Below are 18451 nucleotides of genomic sequence, written 5' to 3'. Positions count from 1 at the left end.
TTTTCAGGCTGTGTCAAGATAGCACGACAATATTGAAACTTCTTTCATATTAAAAGTGACAACAATGTACGGAGTTTTTCCGATTTTTATTGAATATCATGATTGAAATCGAATTTTGGAGATCTGTAAAAGTCAAATGGTGAGGCATTGTGAACTGCACAAAATGGTGATCTTAACTCAATTTGGCCCAAAATGTACGTGCGAAAAGTTAGCATGACAGCGACGATTTACTCGTCGGCGTGCCTTCTGATCAGCGATGATTTGGGTGAAATTTTTTAAAGCAGTTTTAATGTTTTGTTCCCATATTGTAAATTTGTTTTGCATTTTAATATGGGAATAACTAATAGAACAAGTATGATGCAATCAAATCACCGAATAAGTTTGATAAGAGCCATAGAATTGTCGAATACTTTAAAAAGTAAAAGGTAACAAAACTGAGATGCCAAATCACAAATCTCCGCCTCTGCCACACCTCACTGATCACTGCTGAATTCATAATGATGAATCACGAAGCTTTTCGGCTTTTTCTTCATTCCATATCCATTTACCGGCGGCTACCGGCATCGAAGTTCGGCTTTCGGGTACCCCGCTGGCGGAAAAAAAGCAACCGATCGAGGTTGACTCCTCAATCGTACGCGATCTTTTTGAGGCGAAGGAGTGCATTTTCTAACGTTGGCGGTGTCGCGCGCGTGTGTGCAATTGCAGCAAAAGTGCAGAAGCAAACAAAAAAAACGCATCGATTTGTGACACACAAAAGGAGTGGTGACACGAGACACACGAGACTTGGCGAAATCGTGTCACGCGCGCAAAGTGAACTGAGGGGGCAAGAGTTGAGAGGTTGCATTCTTTGACGAAAAAGAAAGAAGAATTGAAGTTTTTTTTCAGTTCTATTGACTTGTAAAAGCCGGCAAAAAAGTTATAAAAAAGTGAGTTTATACAAAAAATTGTTTTTACTGAAAAAAAAAATCATTTCAAAAGAAAACCACGATGGTGCGAAGGTGTCCAGCAAAGCAAATTGTTCGCATATCTCAAATAACTGTACAATTATCGCAAGCGTGTTCAACGAAATGCTTTTCCATCAGTGTGATTAGATACCGGAGTGATTAACAGTTTTGCCGAAACTTTGTGTGGAAGAAGCAGACGAGGGGAGCTGCTTCGCTGGCCAACGAGCCGGATAAACGCCAAGAGCCGTTTTTTGCAAACAATTTTACGGATGTTTGCCGGCAGGTGGAGGCAGATGGCGCTAAAGTGCTGCAGAAGAGTGCCTGCATTAAAGTGAAATGAAAATTGGAAATATGGCTCAACAATGAGGAAAACTAGCTAATTACATTGTTTTTTTTTATGTCTGCTGATGGTAACAGATCCGTGTAGAGCAGGTGTATTGATCGGTGAAGCTATTTGTTAACAGCGAAGATAAAAAAATTGGAACTGAGTGATGGAATTTTCTTTGACGTGACAGATTTCGAGTAAATTAAGCGATACAAGTGTGCTGATCAGTGTGATTATAAAATTGTGTGCTTAAGTCGGAAACAGCAAGTCGTAAAACATTTGGCTTATTTGGGAGTATCGTTTAAATCATGTTACTTATGTATCTGTATAAGCTTTCGAAAAGACAATTGGATGGAACCACCAGCTTATCTGCGATTCAGAAAAACGTCAATTGGAACAGTGCAAGGCTGAACACCACCAAATGTTCGAGACTGAGATTAGCTGTATCAGCAAGTCAGATATAATATATTCACTTTCACATAATTTCGTAGCCGGCCAACCAATATGTTATTGGTCCAAGCAAACTTCTTTGCAAATAGAATTGCACTATTCTATGATCTCATATCCAGAAATGTTCGAAATCGATGAATCAATGCGAGGACTAGAACTTCTGAAAGCTCAACATGGGTATACAAATACGCATAAAATATAACAGCCTTGACGAACAAGGAGATTCAATCACTCTTAAGGAATTTATCTCAATTTATAAAATTTGTTTTCTAATTTCCAACATTTATTTCATGTTCTGCTGTAATCACTGCCCTAGAATTGAGATAAGGATTGGTACCAGAAGAACTTACCAGGATTCTTGTAATTTGGGAACGAATGATGTAAATTTTGACATAATTCTTTAGTGAGGACAAATGACTTCGTACATTCCGGTAATGATTTTTCAACGATGATAACTGAAGTGAAGTGAAATTGACCATCCATGAACCACGTGGAAACTTTTTTGGAATCTATAACCCTTCCCAATTGTCCATACAAAAAAATCTTTTTTTTTTGTATGGAGTTTGAACAATCACTCACCCCCTCCCCCCTAAAGTGTCCACGTGGTTTATGGATGATCCCTAATTAATATAACATTCTGCTTATACCTTTTCAAATATGTTTTCTTGCATAAATTTATCATTCTTGAATACTTTCTTTAAAAAAAATTACTATCTTTGTTTCAGAATATTGAAAACAGTATCATTTTGTTAATCCTATTTCAGCATTTTTTTTTAAATTGTGAATCTTGAATTTTTAAATCCTGAAATTTTGGAGAAAATCACTGGTTATTTTACAAAATTGACCATATCATCTGCTTAATAAGCAGTGCTTATTTTGAACCAAAACTAATATTTTTAAGGGAACTTGTAGGGGGAGAGAGATTTCTCATCCGTAATAGCATTTCTGTGCAAGAATTTTGTTAGATGTTCTAAAACAACTATTATTCTTTGTCATCCATGTGAAAAAAAGTCTTGAAAACAATCAAAAATGTAAAAAAATAGCAAATTTCTAAAAACATATTTGATTCATTTAAAACAATCATGCGGGACAATATGCACCACAACATTGGAGCAAAAAGCACTACAACAACGGGGCAAAATGCACCGGGTAAAAGCAGTTTTCACTAGTTACCACTAGATGGCACCGCTGTTTTTACAACGGAGCATCACAGCGGTGCATTTTGCCCCGACCACGCTTTTTGCATAAAATTCAATTAAAAATACATGACAAAAACTATATAAATCAACACTTACCATATCAATAAATGCTTTTCATCTTGTCCAAAAATCATTTTGAAAGCCGAGCCGAACCAGCGTTTATGGCTGAAAGGCTCGTTAATAAAGACAACTAACTAACTATCATTTTGAAAGTTCAATGAAAATTAGATCCAAATGCAACATTTTAAATTTTTGCAAATAATTTTAGCTGTTTTTATCTTACGATGCTCAAATTTTTCCAGCATGGTTTTGCAATTTCTATGATTATTTTCCTAAGAAAATTCTTCCCAATACCGAGAAAAGCAGGGGCTGTATTTTGCCCCGGGGTGCATATTACCCCCTCTTCCCCTACTGCAACCTGTTCTCTATAATTTGATTGATTCGAAAATGTAGGAAAAAATTTAAAAATTATTTTGGGAATCGATGAGATAATAAATAGCTTTTTAATAAAATACGGTTAGATTGGGTCTCGTGGCGCAGGGGTAGCGGCTTCGGCTGCCGATCCCGATGATGCTATGAGACGCGGGTTCGATTCCCGCCTTATCCACTGAGCTTCTATCGGATGGTGAAGTAAAACGTCGGTCCCGGTTTCTCCTGTCTCGTCAGAGGCGCTGGAGCAGAAATCCCACGTTAGAGGAAGGCCATGCCCCGGGGGGCGTAGTGCCAATAATTTCGTTTTAGATTAGCATTATTAGCATATTTTTCTGTATTTTCATGGCAAAATGTACAAATAAAATATTTTCTCTTTTCTCCCACATTTGATTTTAGGATAATTTCAAAGAAAGCCTGAAATCTGGTAAATGTTGTTCGGAAACCTTTGATAGAAGGTCAAATATTGGAAAAATATATAAGTTAGAGTGTCCCAAGGCATATTCACAACAAATTTGATAGATACATTCAACGACTTTTCTGAGCAAATATACTATCAAATCGAAAAAAATACACTATAAAATCGAATAGATGATTGAAAATTATCTTTTTTGTGGATTTAATGATTTTGCAGCAAAATTTAAGATTTTTCACATTCATGTTACTACTTAAGAAAGGTTGAGGAGCGAGTTTTTCTAGAGTATGTCGAAAATGCGAATAATTTTATGATTTTTCACCTCAAATTTCAATGTCCGCTAACCACTTATTTTTGTAGTAGAGGGATATTATTCGGCATGATTTTCTTTTTACCAATTATCAAAAAATCATTAAAATGTACATTAAAATTATCCACAAATTCTTCTGGATTTTCACAATTTTTGTCTTTTTACAGCTCACAAAATGTTTATTGAAGTTTAAAAAAAAAGCGGCCGGGGAAGTTGTTGTCTTCTTATTCATAAATTGTTGCATTTGACAGTTTTCACGCCAAATCGACTAACCGATTTTCTAACGAAACTTTCATGGCTTTTTTTGCCACTGAAAATCTAATTTTCTACAATAGTCTAATGAAAAGAATACGTTTGCCAGTTATGACTTGGTGTGTCTTTTATAAATTTATTAAAATATAACTTGTTGATTTTTGGCTTCCTTAGTAAAAAAAACAAATCCTGCATATCAGTCGAAAACAAACAATCATAATAAAATATAACTCTACATTATCAAAAAGATCCTTGAAGCTTTCCGCAATAAATTTAAAATTTGGGCATTTCGGACACGTTTGATTCTTTTAAAAGTAAAATTTTAGGAATCATTGCAGATTTTTCATCATTTCTTCTCTGACGATATGTTGAATGTCTATGTCACATTGTCTATGTGTTTGCTTAGTTTAATTTTATTAATAAGGAAGCAGGTAGAAATTTTATTTCATAAGTATTTACAAAGTATTTATCACTATTTTCAAAAAAATATTTACGATTAAAAGGATCAAATAGGCCGAAATGCCCATATTTAGAAGTGATTGTATAAAGCTCTTGATTGATATCAATTATGAATTTTTAGAAAGTATTAAAAAAAAATTAAACATCGCAAAATATTCCACAATTTTAATGAGTAACTAACACCAAACACCCTTTCAAAATATTCGAAAAAAAAATCTTTAAAGAACAAATTGATCAATTGGGTTCATTCATATATTGTGTACCGATAATTTGGATATTTTTGTATCAAATGGTTATTTTTAAAACTAATACTGAATACTAACATTAAATATTGAACGAAAAGCTCCAGAAAGGTAAGGCGGGAATCGAACCCGTGCCCCAAAGCACAACTTAGGGATTTCAGGTATAAAAATCAGAAAATGTGGAAGAAATCTTGATTGTAAGATATATTGTATGTTTTCAGCAGCAGCGAACAAGTAATAATAACAAAAAGGTGTTGTGGTACTTACTTCAAAAGTTTGCTTCATTGTTATATATTTTACAATTTTTTGCCGCTCCCTCCCTTGCCTTCGACTAGAACTTCAAATAAAATTTTAATGGCACACAAAAAAAAATCAAGTAATTTTTAATTTTATTTGATGCACATAACTGGAACGACTTGTTTGACTCAAAATAACACCAGTTTTGGAAATTTCATGAATCTAACAAGACACTTGTACGAGCGTTAAATTTTACGTTAACTGAGTAAGAGATAATGATGATCAACAAAAGCATTGAAACTTGTCACACATTTTTTTTTTGAAACATGAAGTTTTGTTTGCAAATCAACAACATTTTCAACATAGTCAATATTATATGAAGGGTCTAATTTTCAAGCGCCGATGCTTAAGTTTGAGAATAAAGGTTGAAAAATAATTGCCTTAAACAGTGACGTATGATCGAACAAAAAGCCATAAATACTGAATAAGGAAAATGTTCGATATCTGATACAATTACACCTATATCAATAAACGGTTTTGTTTTAATTTAAAAAAAATTAAAGAAGGAAAAAAATCGTGACTCGCAAAAAAAAGGAAACCTTTTTATTAATTGTTAACTGTGTACCTCAATAATGTTCAGCACACTGCTTCCACCATTCATAATTTTTTTCACCCAACAACGCTTTCTGCAATTCACTAATCGGAAAATTCTTTCGCACAACTTCTCTGTCTCTCTTCTTGCAGCCCGGTCCCATACCTGGTATGCGCCCGCCTATGGGAGCTGGATCACATCAGTCAACCAAGTCCGTCAACTCAATGGGTTTCATAATGCCACTCTATACCATCGGTATAGTCTCATTCTTCATCTACACGATACTGAAAGTAAGCTCGTAGCACGTAGTTATATTTTTTCTGGTTGCTTCTTGTTGGAAATGGGATTTTTCCTCCTGTTGTGGGATATTCGATTTGTGATTGATGTTTTTTTTTCCCATTTTCCAATCGATTTAGCTCCTTTTCAAGAAGAATCCGGCCGCGCCTTATCCGGAGATTAAGCCAGATACGACCTTCCGGGAGGAAGTTTTCACCCAGGACCAATACATCAAACGACCGGTGGAAAGTGGAAAGACCAAGCTAGGTGAGTTGTTTTGTTTTTGTAAAAACGATTTCGATCATTGCACAATTATCTTAAAAATGCACAAGACTTTACACTTTTAACTCTCGGAAAAGCACCGGCAAGCAGACTTGAAGGGTTTCGTGGCTTAAGCTTTGAAAATGTTTTCAAAAATCATGTCTGCTTGTCTGTGCTTGAACTATTCTCGCTAAAAACGCATTAAATCAATGCACTGAATCACGCGCTGCTCTCTGTCTAAAAATCAACATTCATTAATCCAATACTACAAACTGCTCCCAACACGACACAACTCATAGCCTGGAAAGATCACGGCGCAAGTAAGAGATCAATCGTTCATTTCGTCTCAGAATTGTGTTTTCATTTGAATATCATTAGATTGCACTCAGTCATGCACCCAAAGACAAATAAAGGCATTTCAAGTCAGTCAGAATATTTGCATTTTGAACTTGCTTCCCAACGATCGCTTCATCGAAATCTTGCCCTAACCCCGAATCTCTCATCCCAACGATGCATCTCGATAGTTTTCCTACATGGATGAATCAGACATCTAAGTCGCGTTCTAAATTCACGCTAGTAGGGACCCCGCCGGTTAGCCAGCTCGACGAAGCATGAAATGTTTTTATTGTATCTCTCTTGCAAAATCTCTTTCAACTTGAGTTTTTTTTTGCGTTGATGAACACACTACGTTATGATTTTGACACTTGAGTTACCGAATAAACAGAAATATCTAGAAATGTCCTTTTTGAAACAGTTACGAACTTTCTCTACCAGAGTTAATGGAGACGTTTTTTGAAGAAAAAATAAAGGAAAAGTACAGTTTAGTCCTGCGGAGCTAGTGTTTGACGTAAGCGAGCCTTTTGAAACCCTTAGAAAGCCTTTAAAACCCTTTAAAAAATGCTAACCACGTTTAAGTCCCACGTTTTTTTCCGGTTAGTAACGCACACCTGTGTGATTGAGAATCCCCTGTAGTATTGAACTAATCGAATGCAAACCAATAAAGTGCCTTCTTTAACAAGCTTTTTAACATTTGTTAATAACACTTCCAACAAAGCAGGAAATCCTAACGATGTCACTGTAAGCATATGATGACCTGAGAAGCAAATTTGTTGCAACCCAGTTGCAAAACAACACGCAGAAAAAAGATTTGTAGAATCAGCCTGTACGAGGTTTGAATCAACAAAATTTTTGTTGAATATAATCAACGCCGATTTGCGTTGAAACAAACCTTGATTTTCTCGATTCCACAAAAGACTTTTGTTGTTTTGAAAAAGCTGCTTTGACGTTTAGCGTTGATTCAGCAAAAATTATGATTTTCAAATCAACAAAATGTTTTGTTGATTCAAATATGCCTTATTTTTCTGCGTGAATATTATTGCGGGCGTTAATAATTAGAGTTCACGCGCGGTGATAGGCAATCAAACGTCAAAATTACCCCCCACTAGAGGGCGCTGAAACTTGGGGTGATGTTTTCATTATAACCTACAGCGAGTAAGTTGCTTTGAAATTTGAAATTGTTTTATTTCATCATAAAATCGACATCAATAGCAAATTATACCATTTTCAGGTAAGAAATAAATAGCTTAATTGATATAAACGAAAATATTTTTGTGATGGCCGATTTAACCTGTTCATTTTCTGATTCAAAATAAGGGAATGTTTTAATCAACCAAAACCTAACTAATCAATTGAGAATGTAGATTATTCAAGTGGACAAATATTTTTTAAAGTCACTTCTACCATAAAAGCAAAGCTCTGCTTGAAAAATGTTAATTGGAATGATTTTCAAAATTTGCAATCTAACCTCATTCTCTCGTTTTCAATCCGGATCTCAGAATTTTCAATGAAAAAGGCAACTTAGCAAAAAAATCAAAAAGTCAATCGATAGAACTTTTTATTTCTTACCTCGTGTTAACTTTATTTTATTCCAAAAGATCAATTTTCTCTTAAAAAACCTTAAAATAGTTTTCACTCGCCTTTGCACTTATCGCGCAAAAACGTAAACGTAACCTTGCACCAAAGTTCTCCTACTCGAATGTAGGTGGCGAATCGAGTTTTTAGCTTTGGTTTTGGGGGCCTATACGACCGCAAGATAATGGTCGCATGACAGCCGCATGACAACCGCAGAACAAATTTTTCGCTGTTGTCAAAGGTTGCCTTGAGTTTTCAGCTGACTTTTTGGAAAATATTCAAAACAAACCAAGTTGACAGCCAAATCAATGCAGAATTTCAGTTCAACTTGCTGATTTTTACACTGCGGTAGTTGAGCGGCAATAATCTCCTGTCACTCACAGCGATGGAGAAACGTGATTTTATCTCGCAATAAGCAATATTTTTAAAGTTAAAGAAACTTATTCAAAGCTTTCAGACATTTTCAAGACAGAGCTGGGATGGAATTGGTAAACGAAGTAAACAAATATAAAAAATAAGCTTTTTAAAAGTAATAATTTATAAAGAATGTATTTCAAATCATATTCAGTTGATTAGACTTCTGTTCCCATTAAAATTTTGAAGTCTTTTGAAAAAAAATATTTTTCTGCCCTTTTGATTTTCGGGGCGAAATTAACTTCGAAATTTTTTTGATTTTAAAAGCATTTAAGTATTTTTAGCTTTTAAATTTTTGTTCATGGTTCAATTTTGATTGCATTAAACGGGAGATGACATTTTCAAAATTTAATGTCGAAGAGGCAAACAATATTTTTGTGTCAAGGTTCAAGGTAAATTGAAGCAAGAAATTCAAGAATAAATGAAACGTCATGATTATTCAAAAAAATAGCAATGAAAATTGAATTTGCAGATAAAAAAAAATTTGAAAAAAAAATTCAAATCTATATTATTAAATTGACTTGAATTTGTTTGTATTTTCGTTTTCGAACGCATGAATTTAGATATTTATCTGATTTCTATAATTTTTACTTTATTTCAAAGACATGTGGGTGAAAATAAAGGATTGAATTGAGACATGATATTTTGCTCAATAATCAAGTTCAAAAACGTTGGAAAAATATTGAAGATTTCAACAATTTTTGTTTTAATTTTTATGGTTTTACAAAATTTTACGTTTTTCGTAACATCTATTAATAGGAAGCAAAAATTGTAGATATTTCAACTTTTTTTCCTCAATTCATTGGCAAAACTTTATTGGGAGCGGCCGTGGCTGACTGGTTACGGTGTTCGCTTTGTAAGCGAATGGTTCTGGGTTCGATTCCCATCTGCTCCCAACGAGAAAGTTAAGAACACATAAATTTGAAATGATGAATATGAACGAAAAATCAAAGTCGCTCGAGGCGGGGTTCGATCCTCCGTCCTTTGGATTGGTAAGCAAAAATGCTAACCACTAGGCCATGACGACTTGGTGAGCGTGGACTGGAATTAGGAATACTGTTGCAGAGAGCGAGTTGTGGCGCTATAACCACGGCAAATAGAGTCCAGGGCATTCGTGGAAATACAATGTCCCATCCCAGAGGGTCCCGGAGTACCAAACCTTCTTAGCATGGTGCTCCCAACGAATACAACCAAATCTCGGAGCGTATGGTGGTGTGTCCCCACGCTTCTTCCTCCCCTGTCGATTCAGAATTGTGTTGTTGTTCGAACACTCAGTGCTCAAACTCAACCCAATTACGAGTCATCTCTGCGATACGGCTTTACGCAGTAGGCCTGGCCGCTTTAACGCTTGTGATGTTTCAATGCATTCCGATGCAATGGCGCACTACAAATGTTAATAAATGACAAGAAGAGTGCTAGGCGTCATCTAACCTAAGGAACTCTCCAGGATCCCTTCGAAAGATTGGCTGCGCTAGGGTCTGATTAGATTAGATTAGATTAGATTAGATCAATTCATTGGCAAAACTTTACATGCTGGTAAACAATCGACGCCATATTGTCAATATTGTTCTGTAGCGTTTATCAGCTCGTCACCAGGGCCTTTATAAACCCGGAAATCCGTAGTAAATCTTCAATAGGGCGAAACCTTGGATGTTAATAAATAGCCTATCCTTTACTTACTCAACATGAACTCTGGACCAACATTTGAAAGGGGCGGTACGACAAATGTTGCTCCAGAACTGTCACTAGAGCAAGTGGGATAGACAAGGATCTGACACGCATGCAGTTTTCTGAAGTCACCGCCAGAGGCGCTGTCATTATTGTTTACGTGTGGTTTTGAAAAGGTCGTATGAAATACATACATAATTATTTTTTTGTAAGTTTCCACTTTCTTTTGCATATATATTTGAGATAATTACAAGTATTACTTAAATTTCTCCATATTTAACAATTATAATATCAAAATATTACAAAGTTTACTTGCCCATCCAAGCAATATATCACAATACACTAAACAAAAATGAAATGGATTCAATTTCCTTGTAACAACATACATTATGTTTGATTCTTCCTGACCGTTGGTTTAAAATTGTGATATTAAAATACTCACTAAATTTCCAACGAAAATGTTTTGAACTAATTTTAATTGTACACCAAAAAGGGGATATGCCAACATAAGGTGCTCGATGGAATTAAAAACTGATCCCCAAGTTCAAGTTCGAGATTAAATGTAAATGTTTTTAACGAAAAAAAAAATAAACAAAGAAAAGTTTTTTTTTATAAATTATGACCGATGCGCATACGACCTTTTCAAACGTTACGCGCCAAAAACTTGGTTCGATCTTGGTTCGATTTTGACTTCACTCGCTTTGTATGTAGATGACAGTCGTAATCTGTCGTAATAAACTTTAGTTATGTAACAAAAACAGTATGAAACAAAAAAGAAAATTTATTACAAACTTTGCTTTCGGAAAATAGTGATTTCCCTTGAAAGTCTAAACTTTTAGCTATGAAAAAGAAAAATGAAACAGTAGTATACTGCATTATAATATGTTTCCAGTGACTTCGAAAGGATTTCTTGCCTGACAGTAACATTGCTTTGAACAACTAACCTCCAAAATCTACTAAAATAACCGTAACCATTCCATGAATACTAACTCGGATATTTTAGCCACAACTGGCATTAACAAACGTGTGAGTTCAAGTATCTTCCCAACCTTCCTTGTATCCTCCCCTAACCGCCAACTTCTGTTAGTTTAGTTGTTTTTGCTTTGTTTGATTTCCACCCCCCACCTTTTGTTTTGTTTGTTTCTCTTTCCAGGACAACCGCTCGGCGAGAACGGTTCCGTCCCAGCTTCGGCCGCTCCAGTGTCCAACGGTAACGCTACCAGCCACGGTACCACGGTACAGGCGGAAATCAGCGTTGATTACGAGCAGCTGGCCGCCCAGTCGGAACGTCAAACCGCTGCAACGACAGACGTAGCTGTTCCGGCGAAGGAACAAGAGCAAGTGCAAGAGCAGCTCATCGAAGCGGTTCTTGCGGAGCTCGCCAACGCGTCGGCTGGTAGCGAACAGCCCAAAGAGACCGAATGCAACGAGCAATCCGTTGCGCAAGAATACGAGGACATCGTACAGCCGAGCTACGATCCCGCTACCGAGAAGGTAGTCGACGGAATCGTCGTGAAAAGGGTTGCACGATTCGACGAGCATGAAGCAGGAACGAGCAACACGGTAGAGGAGCAAGTAGCTAGTCAGATTGTGGAGGAAGTCATCCAGGAAGCGAGCAGCGCCGTCAGCGAGGAAGCCGAAGCAGCGGCGGTGCAGATGGTGGAGGACGTGGTACAGCAAGCGGAAGCCGCCGTTTACGGGCTCGAAGCCGAAGACAAGGGAGTGCAGAGCTACGCCGCGCAAGAGGAGGTCATCGTGAGCGATCACGCAACCACCGCTCCTGATGCTTCGGAAACGTCGGAAGAAGCGATCGAGTCTGTTGCCGAGCAAAGCTCGGAACAGGTCGAAACGATTAAAGAAGATACACTGGAAGAGACTGTAAGTGAGAAGGAAGTAGAAGTAACGCAACCCGAGGAACCTTCTGTACAGGAAGAAGTTGAGCAAGAGTCCGAAGTGACCTCTGAGGAAATCGCAATCAGAACGTTTGCTGAGCAAGGCTCTGAAAAAATCGAACCGGCTCAGGAGGAACCTGCTGTGGATGAACAAGAGTCCGAAGTGACCTCTGAGGAAATCGCAATCAGAACGATTGTGGAGCAGAGCTCGGAACCAGCTCAAGAGGAACCTGCTGCACCTGAACAAGAATCCGAGGTGACCACCGAAGAAGTTGCAATCAAGGAGCATCCGCAGGAAATCCAAGCAGTGGAAGAGACTCCCAAAGCTGAACTCAAAATGACCTCTGAAGAAGCCGCTATTGAGGCTGTTGCTGAGCAAATTCAGGACGAAACTCCAGAGCAAGCGCAGGTTGAAACTGTCGAAGCTGAGCAGGAAGTGAACACCGAAGAGGTTGCAATCAAGGTCGAAGCTGAACAAATTGAGGAGCAGGTTGAGGAAGTGCAGGCTGAGCAAACGTCTGTGCAGGATGACACTCCCAAAGCAGAGCAAGAACCCGAAGTGAACGCGGAAGAAGAGGCCATTAAGACGCTCGCGGAACAAGTTGAAGTTCTTCCAGAGGAAGCAGAGCCATCGTCTGAAGTCACAACTGAAGAAGTTGAAATCAAGGCCATTGCAGAACAAGTCTCTGAGCATGCAGAACCGTCTTCGGTGCCAGAAGAGACTCCTAAAGCTGAGCAAGAACCTGAAGTGACCACTGAAGAAGTCGAAATCAAGGAAGTCGAGCAAGTTGAAACTCTACCGGAGGAAGTGCAAGCAGAGCAATCTTCGGTGCCGGAAGAGACTCCCCAAGCCGAACAAGAGCCAGTAAACGCGGAAGAAGAGGCGATCAAGGCTCAAGCTGAACAAGTTTCCGAGCAAGTCGAACTCCCGCAAGAGGAAGTGCAAGCTGAGCAAACCCCGGAACCGGAAGTGACCACCGAAGAGGTTGCAGTCAAGGCTATTGCTGAAGAAGTCTCGGAACAAGCTGAAGTTGTTCAGGAAGAAGTTCAAGCAGTTGTATTGGAAGATACCCCTAAAGTCGAACAAGAGTCCGAAGTGACCGCTGAAGAGATCGCAATCAGGACTGCTGTCGAACAAGTCTCGGAGCAAGCTCCACAAGAGGAAGTTCAAGCTGAGCAAACTTCCGTGCCGGAAGAGGCTACCAAAGCGGAACAAGAGTCTGAAGTAAGCACTAAAGAGGGTGCAATCAAATCGGAACAAGCAGAACCTCAGCAAGACGAAACACCCGTGGAAGCGGAGACACCTGTAACGGAAGAAGCTCTCGAGATCGAACATCCAGCTGTAGTACGCAGCAAGCGAATGGTTTCTTTCGACGTTCCTGTCGAGGAACCAGCACCGGAAGCCGAAGAAGCCATGCTTACGGCACTGGCAGCGAAGATGGAGGAGGCCGTGGCGCAGCAAGCGGAGGAAGCGGAAATCCGAGCGATCGCCGAGGATCTGGTCAGCGAAGTGCTCGAGCAGGCGGAGGAAGTCGCCAACCAGAGGCTTGAGGAAGCCGACGCGTTTGAACTGCCAATCTACGACCCGGCGACGCAGAAGCTGGTCGATGGCCAGGTGATCAATCGGTTCGATGTGCTGGACTCTGGCGAGGCGTCGACCTCAGCTGAAGTTGTGGAGGAAGTGGTGCAATCTTTTGAGGTTACGGAAGTCAGTGAGGCGGCACCAGTTAGCAGCGAGGAACCGGTTGTGGAGGAAATTCCTCAGCCCCCAGAAGTGAAGACTGTCGCTGCGGAAGTTGTCGAGACTGCGCCAGAAGCTCAGGAACTTGTTGAAATCCCAGCAGTTGAGGAGCCTGCTGTGGAGGAAGTCAGCGTAGTCAGTGAGGCGGAAATTGTCGAGACTGCGCCAGAAGCTCAGGAACTTGTCGAAATCCCTGCAGTTGAGGAACCTGCTGTGGAGGAAGTTGTGGAGCCCGTGCAGGAAGTCGCCGTAGTCAGTGAAGCAGCGGTTGAGGTTCCATCTGAGGCAAATGAGTTTGCTGCTCAAGAAGCAATTGTCGAGGAAGCTAAGTCCGTTGATGTGCAAGAAGTTAGCGCAGTTAGTGAGGAAGCTTCAGCCGTGGAGGCAACTCAGGAGGAAGTTGTAGAGACTGTTGCTGAATCGAATGCTGTCCCAGAGCATGTCGCGGTACAGGAATCGAGCGATGCTGTGCTGGAGTCGCCTGTCACGCAAAGCGTTGAGGTCATCCAAGAATCAGCTCCAGTTTCGGAACCCGTTGTTGAAGCTGTCATCGAGCAAGCAGCTGGAAGCTCGACCGAAGTTGAAGCAACGGTTGATGAACCAAGCTTGCCGGAATACGACCCGGAAACTCAAAAGCTGGTTGACGGAATCGTGATTGACCGCTTCGAGAAGGTTGAAACTCCCGCTGCTGTGCCATCATCTGAAGCTACTGAAATGGCTGTGGCCGAAGCTGAACCTGCCGTTCTGGTTGAAGCTGAGCTTACTGCTGAAACGGTTACCGCCGAAGAAGTTGTTGTCTCTGAATCGCAAGAAGTCACTGTGCAGGAGCAAACGGAAGCGGAACCGCGTGAAGACAACAAGAACGTTGAGATTCCCGCTGAAGTTGCTCTCGAAGTTGCGGTACAAGCTGAAACTGCTGAAAAGCAGGTAGAGGTTCAAGAGCCGAAGGAATCCGTTGCAGAAACTGCGACTGAAGTCTCCGCGGAACAGGTCATCAAGAGTGAGGAGATCCATCCGGTTGAAGTTGAAGCAAAGAGCGAGCAGGTGACCCTGGAGGTACAGCAACCCGTTGAGACGGCTCAGGTTGTGGAGCAGGAGCTGTCCCTGACTGCGAACCTTGATGACGTGTGCAAGATGGTGGCGGAAGCTCAGGAATCGAGTGTGACTCGCACTGAAGAAGTCCCGAAGCAGGTGGAAGTTGAGGAACCACAAGCTTTTGATACAGTTATTGAGCCGGTTGAACAGAAGGTTCAGCCAGAAGAAGTTCAAGAGGTGGTTGTCGAACAGAAGCTTGAGGCTGTTGTGGAGCAGTTGAGCGTTGAGACGACAACGGAAGCATCGATTGAAGAACCGGTGAAGTTAGATGAACAGAAAGCTGAGGTTACTGAAGCTGCGCAAGTATCGGAACAGGAACCTGTTAAGGAAGCTGAGCCTGAAACAGTTGAAGCTAAGGAAATTACTGTTGATGCAGTACCAGTAGTCGAGGAAGTTGCATCGGTTGAGGAAGCGGTGAAGTCTGACGAAGCGAAAGCTGAGGAAATTGTAGCTGAAACAGTTCCAGAACCTGAACTGGTCCAGGAAGCAGAAGTAGTCATCGAAACTGAATCTACTGAAACTAAAGAGACTATCGTGGAAGCAGAACCAGTCATCGAGGAAGTCGCATCGGTTGAAGAAGCGGTGAAATCTGACGAAGCGAAAGTTGAGGAAGCCGTAGCTCAAGCTTCAGATCAGGAACTTGTTCAGCAAGCTGAAGTTATCTCCGAAATCGAATCCACTGAAACTAAAGAGACAATCGTGGAAGCAGTACCAGCAATCGAGGAAGTCACATCGGTTGAGGAAGCGGTGCAGTCTGACGAAGCGAAAGCTGAGGAAGCAGAAGCAGCACCAGAACAAGAAGTCGTTCAGGAAGCTGAAGTAGTAACCGAAATTGAATCCACTGAAACTAAAGAGACTATCGTGGAAGCAGTACCAGTAGTCGAGGAAGTCACATCAGTTGCTGTCGAAGAACCGATGGAACTAGTCCAGAAAGTTGAAGCAGTGACAGAGTCTGAACAAGCTGTTGAAACGGAAGCTGTACCAGTTGTCGAGGAAGTTGCATCAGTCGCTGTTGAAGAATCAATTAAATCTGAAGAACTAGTCCAGCAAGCTGAAGCCGTTGAGGAAGTACCAGTCGAGCAACCAGCAACTGAATCGAGCAACGCTGCACCCTGCGAACCCTCGAAAGAGGAACCTGTGGAATTTGCTGCATCTGTACAAGTAGAGCAGCCGGAGCTCGTTTCGGAGACGATCATCACCACGGAAGTGGTGAACGACGCCAGATCTACCGAGCCGGTGATCTACAGCGGAGACGAAACCGCTGCCGGAGTGGTGGAAAGCAGCGATGCTAGTGCGGAAAGCAAGGTGCAGGAGTCGGTCGGGAAGGATAAGTGGGAGGTGTTTCCACGTGGTCCGACCATCGAGGAGGTGACGGACGATGGAGTTCGGGGAACTTCGGAGGGTACCGCGAGTGAGGAGCACGTCATCAAGATTGAGATTGAGAAGCGTGAAACGACGGGAATGATTTCGGAAGTGGTGGATGAGCCAGAGGAGGGAAGCGGCAAGCAAGAGGTGCCGGCTTCGCCGGTGACTATCGAACCTGCGCTGGACGTCATTTCCGAACACCAGGAAGAGGTTGAGGCGGCTGATGTGAACCACGGTGAGCAGGTAGGGAACAAGCAAGACCATTACACGGCCGAGAAGCTCGAGCACGCACGGCAGGAAGCTTTAGTAGAACGCACACTGACCGAGGCTACCGTCGTGGCGAGTGAAATTGAATCGATTGTTGACCATATCATTACGGAAAAGATCATGCAAACCACTCTGCCGGTTGAAGTCGATGGTGGTAGCCAAGCGTCGGATGTGTCCGCTCAGGAAACCGTAAGTGAACCGCAAAGCTTGGCAACTTCCGCGGCCAAGGTAGTCGAGAGTATCGCGATCGAAGAGAAGGTTACGACGAGCAGCGCCGTCACGTCAACGGTCCCTGCCAGTGAAGACGAAGCTAACAGCAGCATTAACCAATTGGGCACGAGTTCCGATACTAACGAACAACCCGAGGCCCTCACAGAACGCTCACAACCTGCACAACCCCTAGAACCATCGTCATCTCCATCCCCTGCCATTGAACTAAACTCATCCCAGAGCAGCCAGCAGGAGCAATTGCTGGACGACACAAAAACCAGTGTAACTTCTATCCTAGACGCCAAGATCGCTGAACCCGCGCTTGCACAAACGACAACCCAGCAGTCCGAACCCAGCACTACCTCATCCAGCGGAAGCAGCAGCTCCAGAAGCAGCACCGCAACGGTCATCTCAACCCTGGAGCAGTCGTCTTCAACGGAAGGAGCCGTCGCCGTCCAGACTACCATCCTAGACCAAGTACCGACCAGCGCAAGCAACGTTACTAATCCTAAATTTCTTACTCTGAATCTAGTTAACTATAGTCTAAGTGAGAGTAGTGGTAACAATAGCGATAGCTCATCAGCCTCCGCATCCGCTTTCAAGACTCTAGAAGTTGCTGCTGCTGCGGCGCCGGTGGCGGGCACTGCTGACGTTTCGGCCGTCGTCGAAACCGCCGAAACGAGCGGTCAGCTGATGGAACTCGATCTGTTGCGTAGAAAGTTGGACGAAACGGAACAGGCCATGACGAAGATCATCGCCAAAATGGGTTGCATCCCGAAGGGTCAGGTTAGCTGATTTTTTCGTTGTTTTTTGTTTCACCTTTTGTTTTTTGTTGATCCTCTCCCCTCGAAATATTTAGGCGTTTCCGTTTCCTGTCCGAGAACGATCACGTTAGTGACTTACTCTGTGTCTCCCCCGGTTGTTGATTGTAAGAGATGTGGACGAAATGTTTTTTTTTTTGTCCAAGAGAAGTTGCATTTAATTATTCTTATTCTTGGTAAAAGTTATTCAACTGACATTTTTTTTTTTTTGTAAACAGTCAATTGATATCGAAAATGTTGAACGACAATCTATTTATAAATTTGACAAAACATACAAATTTAAAGAAAAATATGTCAAAACAGTTTTTTTCATAAATCCGTACGAATTCAAAGACATAACACAATTGAGTCAAAATTTGCGCTGATATAAAGGTCTAAACTATTTATTTTTGTATGGAAAACAAAAAGGCTAATTTAAAATTAACTTCTTTGAATATGTGTTACATTGGTGCGAATAAATCTGAATGCAATTGTATAAAAAAGCTTGCAAAGGCAAACAAAACTTTAATTTTAATAAATCAGAATATTCCACTATCATCAACCAAATTTCAGTAAACGATTCAGCAATTTTGATTTGACTGAATTCTTAGTTTGTTGATATTTGTCCTTTTGACAGATCACAGACCACTAAATTCTATTTAAGCGGATGTCAAATCAACTGAAATGTCAGTTTGTT

The 18451-nt window shown here is 40.9% G+C and overlaps 1 protein-coding gene across 4 annotated transcripts in view; it reads left to right on the top strand.

Annotated features, from left to right (window-relative positions):
• Positions 1–18451, top strand: part of LOC6035467 (titin) — an 81687-nt gene that overhangs the window by 50391 nt on the left and 12845 nt on the right. For all 4 annotated transcript variants that reach the window (XM_038262406.1, XM_038262407.1, XM_038262404.1 and 1 more), the window contains 3 exons: positions 6007–6144; positions 6271–6397; positions 11538–16712. In XM_038262406.1, the coding sequence (XP_038118334.1) occupies positions 6007–6144; positions 6271–6397; positions 11538–16712 (5440 nt within the window). The remainder of the gene's footprint in view (positions 1–6006; positions 6145–6270; positions 6398–11537; positions 16713–18451) is intronic.

The sequence above is a fragment of the Culex quinquefasciatus genome, chromosome 3, assembly GCF_015732765.1.
Source record: "Culex quinquefasciatus strain JHB chromosome 3, VPISU_Cqui_1.0_pri_paternal, whole genome shotgun sequence".
In the NCBI taxonomy this organism is placed as follows: Eukaryota; Metazoa; Arthropoda; class Insecta; order Diptera; family Culicidae; genus Culex; species Culex quinquefasciatus.
This window is presented reverse-complemented; position numbering and strand designations above follow the sequence as displayed.